The sequence below is a fragment of the Phascolarctos cinereus genome, unplaced genomic scaffold (assembly GCF_003287225.1).
Source record: "Phascolarctos cinereus isolate Bilbo 61053 unplaced genomic scaffold, phaCin_HiC Scaffold_5;HRSCAF=322, whole genome shotgun sequence".
Taxonomy (NCBI): Eukaryota; Metazoa; Chordata; class Mammalia; order Diprotodontia; family Phascolarctidae; genus Phascolarctos; species Phascolarctos cinereus.
Genome location: NW_027555958.1, coordinates 272,175,264 through 272,189,819, shown reverse-complemented (window position 1 = coordinate 272,189,819; position 14,556 = coordinate 272,175,264). Strand labels below are relative to the sequence as shown.

General features: G+C 42.0%; 1 protein-coding gene across 1 annotated transcript in view; it reads right to left on the bottom strand.

Annotated features, from left to right (window-relative positions):
- Window positions 1-277: 277 nt before the first annotated feature.
- The window catches only part of LOC110218191 (mitochondrial dicarboxylate carrier-like), a 32,033-nt gene continuing 17,754 nt past the window's right edge, over window positions 278-14,556 (bottom strand). The window contains 10 exon segments of the mRNA XM_021000758.2: window positions 278-4,049; window positions 4,226-4,282; window positions 4,724-4,801; window positions 5,253-5,345; window positions 6,456-6,526; window positions 7,947-7,990; window positions 8,766-8,807; window positions 9,647-9,695; window positions 9,835-9,882; window positions 9,885-9,948. Of these exon segments, the coding sequence (XP_020856417.1) occupies window positions 3,954-4,049; window positions 4,226-4,282; window positions 4,724-4,801; window positions 5,253-5,345; window positions 6,456-6,526; window positions 7,947-7,990; window positions 8,766-8,807; window positions 9,647-9,695; window positions 9,835-9,882; window positions 9,885-9,948 (642 nt within the window). The 3' untranslated portion in view covers window positions 278-3,953.

Sequence of the window (14,556 nt, the reverse complement as noted above, 5' to 3'; positions counted from 1 at the left end):
GAATTATCCAACAAAAGTTACAAAAACATTCACACATTTTGACCCAGAAAAAGGGCTTAATAGCCAAAAGAAATTTGTGACAGGAAAAAAAAATCTTTCTCAACAAAAATATCCCTAAACAAACTGAAAACAAACTATGCCAACAGCTGAAGAACGGCTGAACAAATTATGCTAGATAAATGTAATGGAATGTGATGCTCTAAGCAATGAAAAATATGAAGGATCCCAAATATTGCAGGAAGACACATGCAGTGGACAAAGTAGGACTAAAAGAACACACTGATTACAAATATGTAATTAAAGATGACAACAGCAACAAAATTCATGTTAAATACAAAAGACAATATTGATACAACCTTGTTAAGATTAATAGTTTCTTTTAACAATTGGTAATTAACATTGAATATCATTACATGTGCAATCATTTGCAATCCTTTTTTTGCACTGTTTTGTTCAGTAGTTTCTATTTGTTTTTAATCTCTCATTTTTTAAATATATTTGAATGCTCATGTTGGCAGAAATTGAAACAAAATTGATCAACCAAAAAAAAAAAAAGACCTGAAAACGCCAACCAAGAAACAAATGAGAAATTGGACTAGATAAGCTTTAAGGTCCCTTCCATGAGGTATTGTGGTATTTTGGGAAGAGGGGGTCTTGGTTTAAGAGAACCAGTTCAAATCCTAATCCTCAATTGCTATATTGTATTATATTTGGCAAGTCACTTCAACTTGGTTTGTTTCCTCATCTAGAAAATGGTGATCTATTTACTCTCGGTACTACCTAATCCATGATACTGAGAGAAATGCTTTGTTATCGTTCTACGTTGTATGAATACAAGCTACATTATTCCAGCCCTAAAATTCTATGATTTTGTTATTTTCAACAATTCCCCTGGAAGACTACTCCTAGTCCTTGTTTATTTTTTTTTGGGGGGGGGAGGGTGACAGTCCTGTATTCATCCATAAATCTGATTTAGATAAATACAATCCTTTTCCAAAGCTACTTTCTGGGTAAGAAGGGGACAAAACTCTAGGCCAGAAAGAGCTAGTTCAGCAGTCAACTGTGCCATTACGAAGACAGAGTAATGAAAATTTACATGCAGACACAAACTTTTCTGTTAGCTCTGTCACCCAAATCATTACTGTGTCAAGTAAACCAAATTGGGCACTCGGCTCAGTGGAATGGCCCTCCCACTCCCTCTTGTACCATAACAGGGAAGGGTAAGGGAAATCTCTGCACTCCTGCTAATTACCTTTCTTGGGCTCCTCAAGTGAGCTCCTTAGCTCTGGACTCCTCTAAAGACGAGCCAGGGGGCTCAGGACCAAGAACCCATGGCACTAAGCCCAGAAGTACCTATATACCACATAGAGACCATCTAACCCATGAAGCAGGGAACGAACTCAGGGAAGAACCAGAATAGAGAGCCTGACTCCATTTTCCTTGAGGGCAGGGAGAGCTTGTGGTGGGATGGCAATGGAGCTCACAGCAGTCGAGGTTATCTCATTAAATCTTCAGAATCTCTGAGATGTTAACTAATCCAATTTTCTATGCGACTGCTACAAGGATCCCCCAATTCCACCAACACTGTTCCCTACTGCATACCAGCATGGTACCTCATATCCAGAAGACTGTGACAATGCCCCATTTGGTCACAGTTCTACTTTAGCACATGGCAGCCCTCAGTAAAGACCTGTTCCTGGCATATTTATGGTCCAGGCTCTCCTCCACAGTCCCAGAATCATTCTCCAGTTGCTTCCTCCACATACACTGTGAGCTAGTAGCAATGTCTTCTTTGAATACTCTCTAAAACTCAAGACATGGTTGGTGCAGGTTTGCAGAGGGATGAACTCACTAAAAACTTATTCCACTGACTTAGAGAGGGGAAAGCTTTTCCCATTCGTTTATTGAAATTACTCTGAATCATTAATAAGCTATCTGACTGATCCACAATTCCTACCATACATAGGTAAGTAGCAATAATAATAGCAGCTTATATCTCAATAGTGTATAATAACATAGATTACCTAGTGTGATCCTCACCATAGCCCTATGAAGTAGGTGCTATCCTTAGACTTATTTTTATCATGTTACTTTATTATTTATGATGACACTCATTTTAAGATGAGGAAATCGAGGCTCAAACAAGTTGAGTGACTTGACCAGGGTCAAAAAACTAGTGTGAGTGGCAGGATTTAAATCCAGGTCTTCTCAACTCTTAAGTCCAGGGCTCTATCTACTATGCAATTCTGCCTCTCTCTAAATTTTCACAGTACATATGAGGACACAGTAACCTTGCTAAGGGCCACAAGACAGGATTTGACAACAGGTAGAAAGGAACATAAATGTCAGCTAGAAAAATTATGAGCCCAAGGTGGGGGTATAAAGATACATCCAAATAGGTGCCATGATATTGTGGCTGGATATCAGCCAACTAGACTGGTCCAACTTCTTTCTACACAAGCAACATGAAATATTAGGGAGGTAGGGAATTGAGGGATGAGAAAATTAAAAAGTCAAAATATACATCTGTTTCCTGCTATTCCCAGGCCTCCTGACCTTTGTCTGACACAAGTCACTCAGTAGCTGTGGTGAAATGTGGTACCAAAAAGTAAGGAGGTAAGAGGCTTGGGAGAGGAGAAGAGAAAGCAGAAGGCATAGAGGAGAAATCCCTGAAGACAGCAGCAGTTATTTGGTGCCTGAGTTTTGGCTAAAATTTGATCTTTAAAGCAATCACTGAGCAGGAGCTGGTGATGGGGGCTACTGGAGGTGTGACTTGGGAGAAAGGGATGGGAAGCTGTAGTGGTGTGAAAGAATGCTACAGAATGGGAGACGTTTTAGCTAGCCCCTTTGATATGTATGGCAAAGACATGATGGACCTAATGATAGAAACAATGAGAGGGGGAGAAATGTTGCCATGAGGATGAGAGGGGGAGGAAAGAAGCTATAGTCTTTTTCTTCCCAGGACTCATGGAGAACCATACCTGTTCCTCTTTTTTTCTTCTTTCACAATCAAAAGACGGAGGAAAAGAATGCGGCTCACAAGTGCTCAATTCTCCAGTTAACACAACCCAAAATGAGAATAAGGTAAGAAGAAAAGTAAATTTATGTTGACCCTGGGTAGGAAGCCAAATCTGGATGCTCCATATTCCATTATGATTTGACAGACTGAAGGTACATCTTACCCCTCAGTCTCTCTGTGGCTACTGAAATGGTATGGAAAGTTACCATCCATTCAGTGTTGATCACAGTAGTTAATTTTCCTTTACAAAATCTTTTGCACTCAATAACTGCTCAGAGTGAAGAAGGCTTTAGAAAAACATCTCCACCCAATCCTTAGGCTGGAGGGCCACCACCATGTAATTCACACTCCCTAGGAAGGGGGCGGGGATTGGAGGAGAGGAGAGTTCCTGTAAACATTTATTTTCCCCACTTGTTGAAAAGCAAAGGGAAGTCTAGGGTGAGATAGGGAGAGAGGGATAAGTAGTGGGAGGAAGGGGCCACTTTCAAGGTTTTTTTCAGATTGGCTACGTAATGTATTGCATCCTCCCCTTCCGTGAGGCCAAGGTTAAGTTACAGAGAACATCCTGAGGGCCCAGAAGAGGGGCCAAGGGGACAGTTAAGGCAAATGAGCTACACAGACGGGGTAAAAGTGACTGGTAGAATTAAGACGCTTCTGTCGGGACAGAAGAAAAACATTTTGATCCCTAAGACTGGGGGGGGGGTGTAGGAGTAGGGGGGAAGGTGGTGAGGATATGACACCTTTGGGACAACCACGCTTATGAGCCAAAGAAGTGGGCATAGGTGACGCAGAAGGGGAAACAAGACAGGAATGTGGAAAGTACTGGCCCCTGAGAGGATGCTTTCGTGCTCCCTCCCCGGGTCTCTTTGGAAGAATCCTGGGTAGACTGGGAGCCTTGTAGCACCTGCATGGCTCCCACCAAAACAAGCCCAGCTCAAGCATCCACTCCAAAGTATAATCGGAGTTGTTCCAAAAAGATGAAGGTGAGGACGGTATGGGGAACTAGCCGGATTCCAGCAGGTAAAAAGCCCTGAAGTGAGACAAGACAAGATAAAATTAGAGGGTGAGGTATTTTGGGAGGGAAAGGGAGGAGTAGAAGGGAGGGCAGGATGCTTAAGCCTGCAGAAAATTCCAGGGTTGGGGCCCAAACATCCAAATACGGTGCCCACCCTCCTCAAATCTTCCTGCCCCATAGCTCATTGGTACCTTGTAAAAGGCCAGTGGTCCAAGTTTTGCTGTCTCCAAAGCACAGTGAATGACACCCTGAAACAGATAAATACATCAATGCCTCTGGAAGTACAATGGCTCCATCACACACCTTCTACAATGAGGCACTTCATGTCCCAGATCTCCAAACTGGCCACCCCAAGAACACCTGAGTTGGAGTCAGAATTAGGTTTACTTGACTGTGTGGTCTTGGGCCAGACACTTCTTTTTCTTTAGGACTCAGTTTCCTCCTCTGTCAAAGGAGGTGGGTTAGATTAAATGATCTTTTAGGTCCCTTTCAATTCTGATGTTCAATGAGGCTGGCTTAGACACTCCAGGAACTTAGTTCTCTGTAGCAGGTAAACTGGGTTTCTGAGAAGGTAATCGAGGGAACAGTTGGGAGCTATCCTGAAAGTTGTAAGTCTCAAGGACAGAGAAAAGATGGGCAGCAGGATGGCCCACATGCAAGGTGGAAATAATAGATGTTGACATAGTTACCTTATATTCCCCCTTGGAGTTCATCAGACGAGTCTTAAGTACATCTAGCGGTTGGCACAGAAAGGTGGCACACCCACCCTGTGGAGAAGCAAAGTTATGGGTTGCAAGAGAACCTTTCTTTCATGGGTCTTTTCTTCTTGAGTCTCTCAGGGGTCTTGCCTGGTAGACAGCTCTAGTAGACAGTCTGGTATCAGAACAAGCATTGCCTGACTGCCCTGGGATTAACCAACTGAAGAGCCTCTCACCCTTCAGCTGTCTTAGGCCATGGAAGAAATTAACCAGACCCCCATCAAGGCTGCCTGTCCTATCTACTCTCCTCCTCATTCCTCTCCCCATCCGAAGGCTCTTCCAATGGCCACTACGCAGTGCCACAGCCACTCCCAAGTGTTTTTAAAAGCCATGGCATGTTTTTAGTGGCTAATAAAATGCCCCTCTTCTGTGGGTCATTCCACAGCAGAACAGCATCCATGAACTTCAGGGGACCCAAGTGCAAACTGGAACGATAACTTAAAGGTCATGGGGAACTTACAGCAATGAAACTGGACAGGAAGTGGGCAAAGATGTTGTCCGAGATCATTTCTGTGCTGAGGACCAGCTGCTTGACTTGGTCATAGCAAGATAGCTGCAAGGAGTGAGGGAGAAGGCGTGTTAGCGGCTTCAAACCAGCCCAGGAGAAGCATTCTTGCAGGCCCAGAATTAAAAGGAGATGCGCTGCCCCCTAAAGAAGCCTTGTGGGAAGTAGGAAGTGATGCAGTGAAGCCTCTCTCTAGCCCATAACCCATTCTTCCTGCATCAGACGGGTGCGTGTTAAATTAACGCAATTTAATGAACACTGATTAAGTATCTGTGAAAAGCACTGGAGGTGGGGGAGGGGGATCAATGATACAAAGATAAATAGACTCAGTCCCAGCCTTTGAGGAGCTAGGAGAGGGACAGGGCTGTAGGGGCCTCGGGTGCAAACTGGAATGACAGCCTGAAGCTCTTGGGTGTGTGAGGGGAGGGATGAGAGAGGGAGGAATATGCCAAGGTCATAAATATCACGTGGATGGGAGCATAGCATCAGCATAAGAGTCAGGGAAACCTGGATTCAGGTTTTATCTTTGACACACATTGGCTGTGACCATAAGCAATTCACTCAGTACCCCCAGGCAAATAATCTTAAGGACTGACAAGATGCCAATCTTTATCAGTGAAGGGAGTTTCCACACAGATGAAGTCATAAATCCAGCAAGATTAGGGGAAGAAAAGGGGGGGTGGGGTGAGGAAGAAAAGATACAACACATTATGAAAGACCAGGGTCTCTCTTCAACCAAGTGAGTATCAGAATCTCAGCTCTCATTTACTTGATTATAGGGTATTGGACCAAACACTTCTTTTCTCTTGACCTCGGTTTCTTCCTCTGAGTCTGAAAGGTTGGCAAGGATTTCAGAAAGCCAAGGCTGGGATCGGGATGAGGGGAGGAAAAAACGCACTCCAGGTAGGGGTGGGAAGACTGTGAGAACAAAAGCAGAGGCTGAGGTCAGAGAAGAGCAGGGGTAGAACAGAGAGTTTTCAGAAAGAAAACAACCAGCAAGCCTTGCCTCCAGGGACCTTGGGGGCGGAGGGCTTGCCACAGCTGAATTTTGTTTCCCTAGCCAAAGAGCAAGAAAGCTAGCACCCGGAGCTCTCACCCTGCTTTGTACTATCGGACAGTGGCTCCAGGTAGGAGGTGTGCAGCTGAGAGGCCACCTACCTGCCCCACGGTGACAAGAGCCCCTCGGGATGATGCCATCGTAGCTCCAGAAAACAATTTCTTTATGCCTTCTGCAATAGGGGGGGAAAGGACCAGATTAATGATTTCCCTTTAGTTCTCCTTCCTGGTGGCAAGAGACTAGTTTCAAATTCTCCCTTTAGCCCCTGTTTCCCGGCAATCCATCATTCTACCTGCCTGATCTCTGACTCTGAAGCCATTCACTCAGCATACACGCTCGGAGTTTCCTCTAAGCCCGCTGGAACTAGAACCTGCCTGGAGTACATTTGACCATCAACAATTCGATTCCACTAAAAGACTATGTATTTAGCTAGGTAAACTGGACACAAACAAAAATGAAGGGATCTTTCTAGGACCTTACAATCATATAATTAAGAGGCAGCTAGGTAGCAGAATACACAGAGCGCTCCAGCCTCAGATACTTACTAACTGTGTGACTCTGGGCAAAAGTTACTTAACTTCTCTCTGCCTCAGTTTCCTCATCTATAAAATGGTGATAACAATAACAACACCTACCTCATATGTGGTGAGGACCGAATGAGACAACATTTATAATAAGCTTTGCAAATGTTAAAACACCATACGAATGCCAGGTATTATTATTATTGATCTAATAGAGATAGGGAATAATACAATATGGATACAAATAAACATGACTTAAAGTACAGTATGACAGAAACAAAGGAGTGATCTAGGCAAAGTGGTTTAAAAATTAATTATGAAGGAGACTGCCTTCAATTGGAGGGGAAGACTATGGAGAAGAGGGAAAGAGGGAGGGAGAGAGGAAAGGAAGGGAAAGAAGGAAGGATAGGGGGAAAAGAGAGAAGGAAGGAGGAAAGAAGGAAAAGAAGAAAGGACAGAGGGGAGGAAGGAAGGGAAAAAAGGATGGACAGAGGAAAAGGGGGAAGGAAAAGAAGGAAAGACAGAAGAGAGGAAGGGAGGGGGAAAGGGAGGAATTTCAGCAGGCAGTGATGTGGGAGAAGAGCATTCCAGGCACGATAGAAGGCTGTGTGAATTTGTGGGTATAAGGGTGTATAGAACAAGACCAGGGAACTGCACAGGAAGCTGGGGAACCCTATGAAATAAATGGCTCTAGTCAAAGGACCTGACACAATTTTTTTTGGGTGGGGGGACCTTGGGCAAATCATTTAACACTGGTTCTTTTTCTAAAAAAGGTTTTTCTCAGGTTCCTTTTCTAAAACAAAAAAAAAGGGGGGGGGTGGGGGAACTGGAGATTATGGCCTCTCTTTAGATCCATGAACCTATGAAAGGTAGGTTGAAGCCAAACTGTGGAGGGCCTTGAATGCCAGGCTAGAGTTTATCCCATGGAAACCATCCTAAGGCAATAGATTTGACAACTCCCCTCCATTCAGGCCCGGTGACATATAATGTTCAGTGCTGAAAGGGTCCTAAAGAGAAGGGCTGCCAACAACTGACCCAGAACCATGCCACCCACTCTGGAATGGATCTTACCTTCACGGGCTACACGTATAATGCCATCTACAGCGTGGGAGTAGCTATGGGACATAAGACAAGCTCAAGTTAAGCTCCCACTTAAAGGGAATTCCCAAACACTGCCCCCCACCCCCAATGACATTCCTTCCAGACATCTGCTGATCTCCTTGCAGCAATCTTGAACAATACTTGACTCCTCTTCTCAGGTGTCCCCACAGCAGCTCTGGGAAGGGTCTTTGTGGCTCTCCCCTTCCTTCTGTCCCAATTTATCTTCCTCTCCCCAGTCCAATACCTCAAGTCAGAGATTGTTGAGAGTGGGAAGGGACTCCAGAGGCCTTTTGTCCCAGCCATACCTGCTACCAAGCTCCTCTATATCATTCTTGACAAGCCATCACCCAACCTCTAGTGACAGGGAAATGGGCTCACTGCCTCTCAAGGCAATTCATTCCATTTTGGGACAGCTCTAAATGTTACAGAATTTGTGCTGCTGGTATTGTTTTTACACACAAAGATGAAACATATTTCTCTGTTAACTTTTTCAACCACTGGTCCCTGTGCTGCCCACTTGGATCAAGCTAGACAAGTGTCCTCCATTTTCCATATTGACAATCCTTTATCTATTTGAACACGTCAATCACCCTAGGTCTTCTCTTCATGCTAAACAGTCCTTAGTTCCTTCAAGTAGAATTCCTATGACGGTCTTTGCCTGTTGTGTACAGGCAGTTATAGATCTAGATCCAAGAATGGTAATCTCCTAAGTTCCTTCTCATTATACATAGTGAGAAGCCATGAAACACAAACCCTCCTCAGCCACCCTGACCCTCCTCTACTACTCACTTCCGCCTTTGGTGCACAGGTAACTTCATGTCATTCTGCATCCTGAAACCCAAAACCACATAAAGCAATGAAGAAAAGCAAGACCAAAAAAAAGAAAAAAGAAAAGCAAGACCAGAGAGGGTGGGCAACAGACAGGGACGTGATGTGAATTTACCCATTTCTAATAACGCCCTGATTTTTATCCTAAACCTCTGGAAGGTAAGGATTTTCAGACAATTACCAGCTTCTCTTTAAGACTGCCTTCTGACCTAAGATTCATTAGGAAATCCCTTTATTATGGAATCAAGTTATCTCTGCATGCTAAATTTCAGTTAAAATAGGGCAATGAAAGAAAACTGAGTTTGGAGACAGGCCAAAATTTCTCTTTTAGCTACTGTAGAAGGTTACTCAGAAAATTTTTAACTCTGTATTATCAGTGTCTCATACATGAGAGAAGATTGAGGGTTTTTTTTTTTTGCAGGGGTGGAGGAGAGGGCATTGGACAGTAGTCAAAGAAAGTATTCAAAGAGAACTACTGGAGACTAAAACTCACAAAGGCACCAAAAGAACATAAAATTGAGCTAAATGTCAGAACAATAGTTTGATTTAGTAAGAAAATATTCTGTATGTAAAAAAAAAAAAGAATTGCTTTCTGGCTTAGGACTTTCTTGCTATCTGTATTCAGAGAAGAGGGAATCAAATACACATTTGACCATTTTTTAGATTAAACCAGACAAACAGGCACTGGTCTAGTCACATCTTTTGTTTGTTTCTTTCTTTCCTTAACCCTGACACTGTCTCGTGTCCCACAGACCCACTACAAGAAAACTGAGATAACAATAGTCTTAAGGGAAAAGGCTGAATGAAACTGACCAGTCATGGCTGAGAGGCCACACACTTACCTGACGTTCACCATATCTGCAGGAGTCCCCACAAAACCACCAGCAAAACCTGAAAGAGGAAAAGAGAACATGAAACTTCACAACCATGATCTGATATCAGACTCTCACTGAACCATATTCTGGATCCTTCTACTAAATTCGAGTTCCCTTCCTTTTTCACCCACAAATGTCTTTGATAACGCTCTTACCTCCAAGACATCCCAACAACACTTTCTTATAGAAAGGGATTGGCCCTGGTTCCCTGCAGTCAGTCGGTCTCGAAATGACTCGTAGATGGCAAATCGGGTAAGGGAATAGGTCATCTGTGGACAACATCATAATTTAGAACAAAAGTTCTTGATGAAGTATCTTCACACACAGTATAGCTTCATGCTATGATACAAGGTGGACAGGCTACACTTGGACATACAGCCAACAGCCTTCAAAGCAATGGGACAGCCCGCTAGGGCTAGCACTCCCAATCTCTGGGGACTCCAGTTACTGCAATAGCCACACATCCTGCCTTCTTCTTCTGCTTCCCACTCACTCCCCATCTACTGACTTTAGGAAGCTCAGGCCAAGCCCTTCATTCAGGATGAAGTAGATGCTTCTTTGTCCTTCTTCAGTCCAGGTCTCCCTTTGTGACCCCTCTTCCTTTCTAGTCTCTCCACTGTTTTCTCACAGTTGTTCTGGTGAAGACTTCTGCCTGGTAGAGCCTGGGTAAGCAGACTACTCTCCTCATTCCTGGCCTCAGGACGTCTCTGCTTTTGCTAGGGGCCTCTAATTGAGTTAGTTTGTATTCTTAACTCAATTTTATTTTCAGTTCTGAATTCTCATCCTCTCCCCCACCCCCTCCTCCACCCTTTGAGAGGAAAAATACAAAAAATCACAAATATGTATAATCTTGCAAAATAAATTTCCACATTGGCCATGTCAGAGAAAGAGAAGAAAATCCACTTTAATCTGTACTCTGAGTCCATCAATTCTCTCAACGGAGAAGGATTACATATTTTATCTCAAGTCCTTTAGAACTGTGGTTGGCCATCACATTGATCGGAGTTTTCAAGTCTTTCAAAGTTGTTTGTCTTTACAATACTGTTGTTATTGTATAATCCAGTTGGACTTCATATCTCATTTTAATCCCCTGACTATTTGCTTCCCAAGGCTCAAATCTCAATACATAGCCCCAAGGCTCTGGCTGGTATAAGGAAGGCAAAAAACTTAAAATTTTAAAATTCTAAAGTATGCATTTCAACATGACAAACATGGAAATATGTTTTACATGATTGCATATATATATAAGCTATATCAAATTGCTTACTTTTTCAGAGAAGGGAGAGAGAGGGAGGGAGGGAGAATATTTGGAACTCAAAAATTTTTTTTAAATGAATGTTAAAAATTGTCTTTACATATAACTGCAAGAAAAAAATGCTATTTTAAAAATGTGCTACTGCTCACCAGGTCTTAAACTCTACTTTTAGACCTTCATGACAAAGTATGGGACTGGGAGAACATCCTTTCAGTTGGAAGGATTAATTTTTTTAGCCAAGAAAAGGTCAGAAAGGTTGTCCAGTATGGTAGGAGCTCTTCGCAAAGTTTGTATTCTTAAGGTTAATTTTTTTAAACATTTAGCTAAGTTTCTTTAGTTTGTTTAATGAATAAAAATGACTAAATGTTGGCCTTAAAAAAAAAATCCTCACGTGCACACAATCATGAAATGGACAGCAAACATCTCTGCCATGCAAGAGCAAAGAAAGACTCTATGATATCAAACCTTACAGGGATTAGAAAGTGGCCAGTTAAGGAAAGTTTATATCTTCTTTTTTTTTTTTTTTGGCGAGGCAATTGGGGTTAAGTGACTTGCCCAGGGTCATACAGATAGAACGTTTCAAGTGTCTGGTCTGAGACCAGATGTGAACTCAGGTCCTCCTGACTTGAGGGCCAGTGCTGTATCTACTTTGCCACCTAGCTGCCCCGAAAGTTTACAGAAAAAGAGAAAGGAACCTTAATTAACGGCATTCAAAATCAACTATTCTCCAGCTCCTCTTCTGATCCTTGCTGATGCATACATGCACCCATTTTTACCAGTTGTACATAACTGACATGGATGTACAAATTCATGTTCTGCCCCTTTCACCTGACACTTTCACATACTCATGTCAATCAACACAACCTACAAGCTTGGCATTCTGAATAATAAGCTCAGATATTAAAACTGCATGTAGCAAAGGGGCAAATACACATTCACAGGGCAAATACAAAAGAGTGTTTCAGTGCTACGAGTATTGGAGCAGAAAGGCTTCTGAGCCCAGAATAAGCAGAGCCTTCAAAAAAACTCTAAGGAACCATTAAAATGGCTTTTAAAAAGCTAAGTTCAAATGAGTCCAACTATTACAGAAAGCAATTTGGAATTATGCTAAGAAAGTGACTAAAATGTCAAGGACCATTGGCCCAGAGATCCCACTGCTAGCCATATACCATCAATGAAATCACTAATTTTTTCAAAAACTCAGCATATATACTAAAATTTTTGTAGCAACACTGTAGTGGCAAAGGCCTGGAAACAATAGATGGCCATTGATTAGCAGATGGTTAAACAAATTGTGAGACATGAATGCAATGGAAAACAATGATAACCACTGGAAAATAAATTATGTGTAAGAAATTAAATTCTTACATACTGAGAAAAATGATGAACATAATAACTACAGAGGATTATAGGTAGATATATATGAATTGATGCAACATGAAGCAAGAAGAATCAGGAAATAAATGTGTTGAAAGAACAAGGAAACAATCAAAATTGAATGCAGTGTAATTATAATGATCAAGTCTGGCATCAAAATCATATAAGAATATACTTCCTTCCCTTCTCTTGGAAGCTGGGGGGGGGCGGGGTGGGATGTGAAACAATGGATAATTAATTTTGAGATTTCACTGATACAATGGTTAACTTTGCCGAACTGGTTTGTTTATTTTGTCCTTAAACCTTTTAAAAACATATTTCAAGGGATAGTTATCTGGAAGATGAAACAGTAAGGATATAGGGAGAGATATAAAAACAAAAAGATATAAGATTTTTTTTAAGCTATGTTCAGGCCACGAAGGAATGGATATGTCCATAACTTGGAGTAGCTCACACATTAATAACTGACAGAACCTATTAAACTTAAAATTTGCTTCCATCTTCTCCATTAAAGAGAATGACCTTCAGCTTAAATAGGTGAACCAAATAAAGATAAAAAGAAATGAAGAGCCGGCACACAGAAAGTACTTCATAGATGCTGACCAGCATTGCTAAAAGGAGTTTTCTTGACTTACATGAACTGATGCAAAGTGAAATGAGCAGAACCAGGAGAACACTGTATACAACAACAGCAATGATGTAGGCCGATCAATTATGAAAGACTTGGCTATTCTCAGCAATATGATGAGTTGAGACAGTCTAGAAGGACTTACTGATGTCTGAATGCAGATCGAGGCATACTGCTTTTTTACATTCTTGGTTTTTTGGTCTGCATTTTCTTTTGCAATAAGGCTAATATGGAAATATTTTGCATGACTACACACTGCCTTTTCAGGGGGCAGGAAGGGGAAGGAGAGATAGAGAGAGGGAGGGAGAACTTGGAACTCAAAATTTTAAAGAATGAATGTTAAACATTTTTGCTTACCTGTAATTGAGGGGAAAAAAATTACAAAATTTTTAAAAGGAACTTCCTATGCCAATAAATTACAGGTCAGTCCCCATGCCTACTGTTACCAATAAAACAGAAATGACAACTGGTTGAACTTAAAGACTAATCATTAATGTGCTGATGCCTCCTTAGATGTATCCCAAGAATCCACCCTTGAATTCAGGCTGTTAAACATTTTTCTCAATGACTTAGAGGAATGAGGTGAATTTGTGCTCATTCTATATCTGCAGATGCCACAAAGTTGAAATAGACAGGTCATATGTTAGCTGACAGAATCAGAATCCCAAAAGATCTCAATAGACCAAATCTAATAAGATCAAATTTGGCAGGAATAAATACAAACTCACATTCATACCCCAATATTCCCACTGCATGATTTCATCAATATAAGGAACTCCCAGTACGGAACACAAGTCCTCTGCAATTCGGTCTTAGATAGATGCCTAGGGCTTAAATTAAGTGACTTCCTTCCTCCTACTCACATAGCTAATGCATCAGAAGCAAGACCTGAACCCAGTTTTCTGAGTTGAAAGTCAGTCTTCTGGGGCAGCTAGGTGGCGCAGTGAATAGAACTCTGGCCTTGGAGTCTAGAGGACTTCAAATCCAGCCTCAGACACTTAACACTTACTAGCTGTGTGACCCTGAGCAAGTCACTTAACCCCGAACACCTCACCAAGAAAAAAAAAAGTCAGTGTTCTATCAACTAGAATGCCCTTATTTTTTATAAGAGGAAATTCCCTTTTCTTGCCAAACTTTTTTTTTTTGGGGGGGGGAGTAGAAAAGAGGACCAAATGGTATAGGGAAACTCCCTATATCAATGCAACACTGGCCTGGCATATTTTATTTTTAGGCTTGTCTGAGCCACTGAAAAGTTAAGTGAATTGCCTAGTAGTCAGAGGCGGGATGACCTCGAAGGCCTGTGTTCAATGACAGCTCTCTATCTCCTCTCCCAGCACCATCTCTCACTCAGTATCATATGAAAGCAGAGCTAGGATTTTGACTCTAAATTATAGTACTTTTTCCACTGTCACATCATCACTAGAGTGAGTGTGAGTGTGTGTGTGTGTGTGTGTGTGTGTGTGTGCGTATGTGTGTAAAAAGCCAACAGCACTAGGACCATAGCTAGACAACAAACCTGTGTGGAAAAAGACCTCAGGGTTTTGGTAAAAAAGCTTTAAGTGTCAACAGTGCGGTTCATCAAAAAAGTTAAGGAAGCCTGCCCAGAAATGGGAAGGT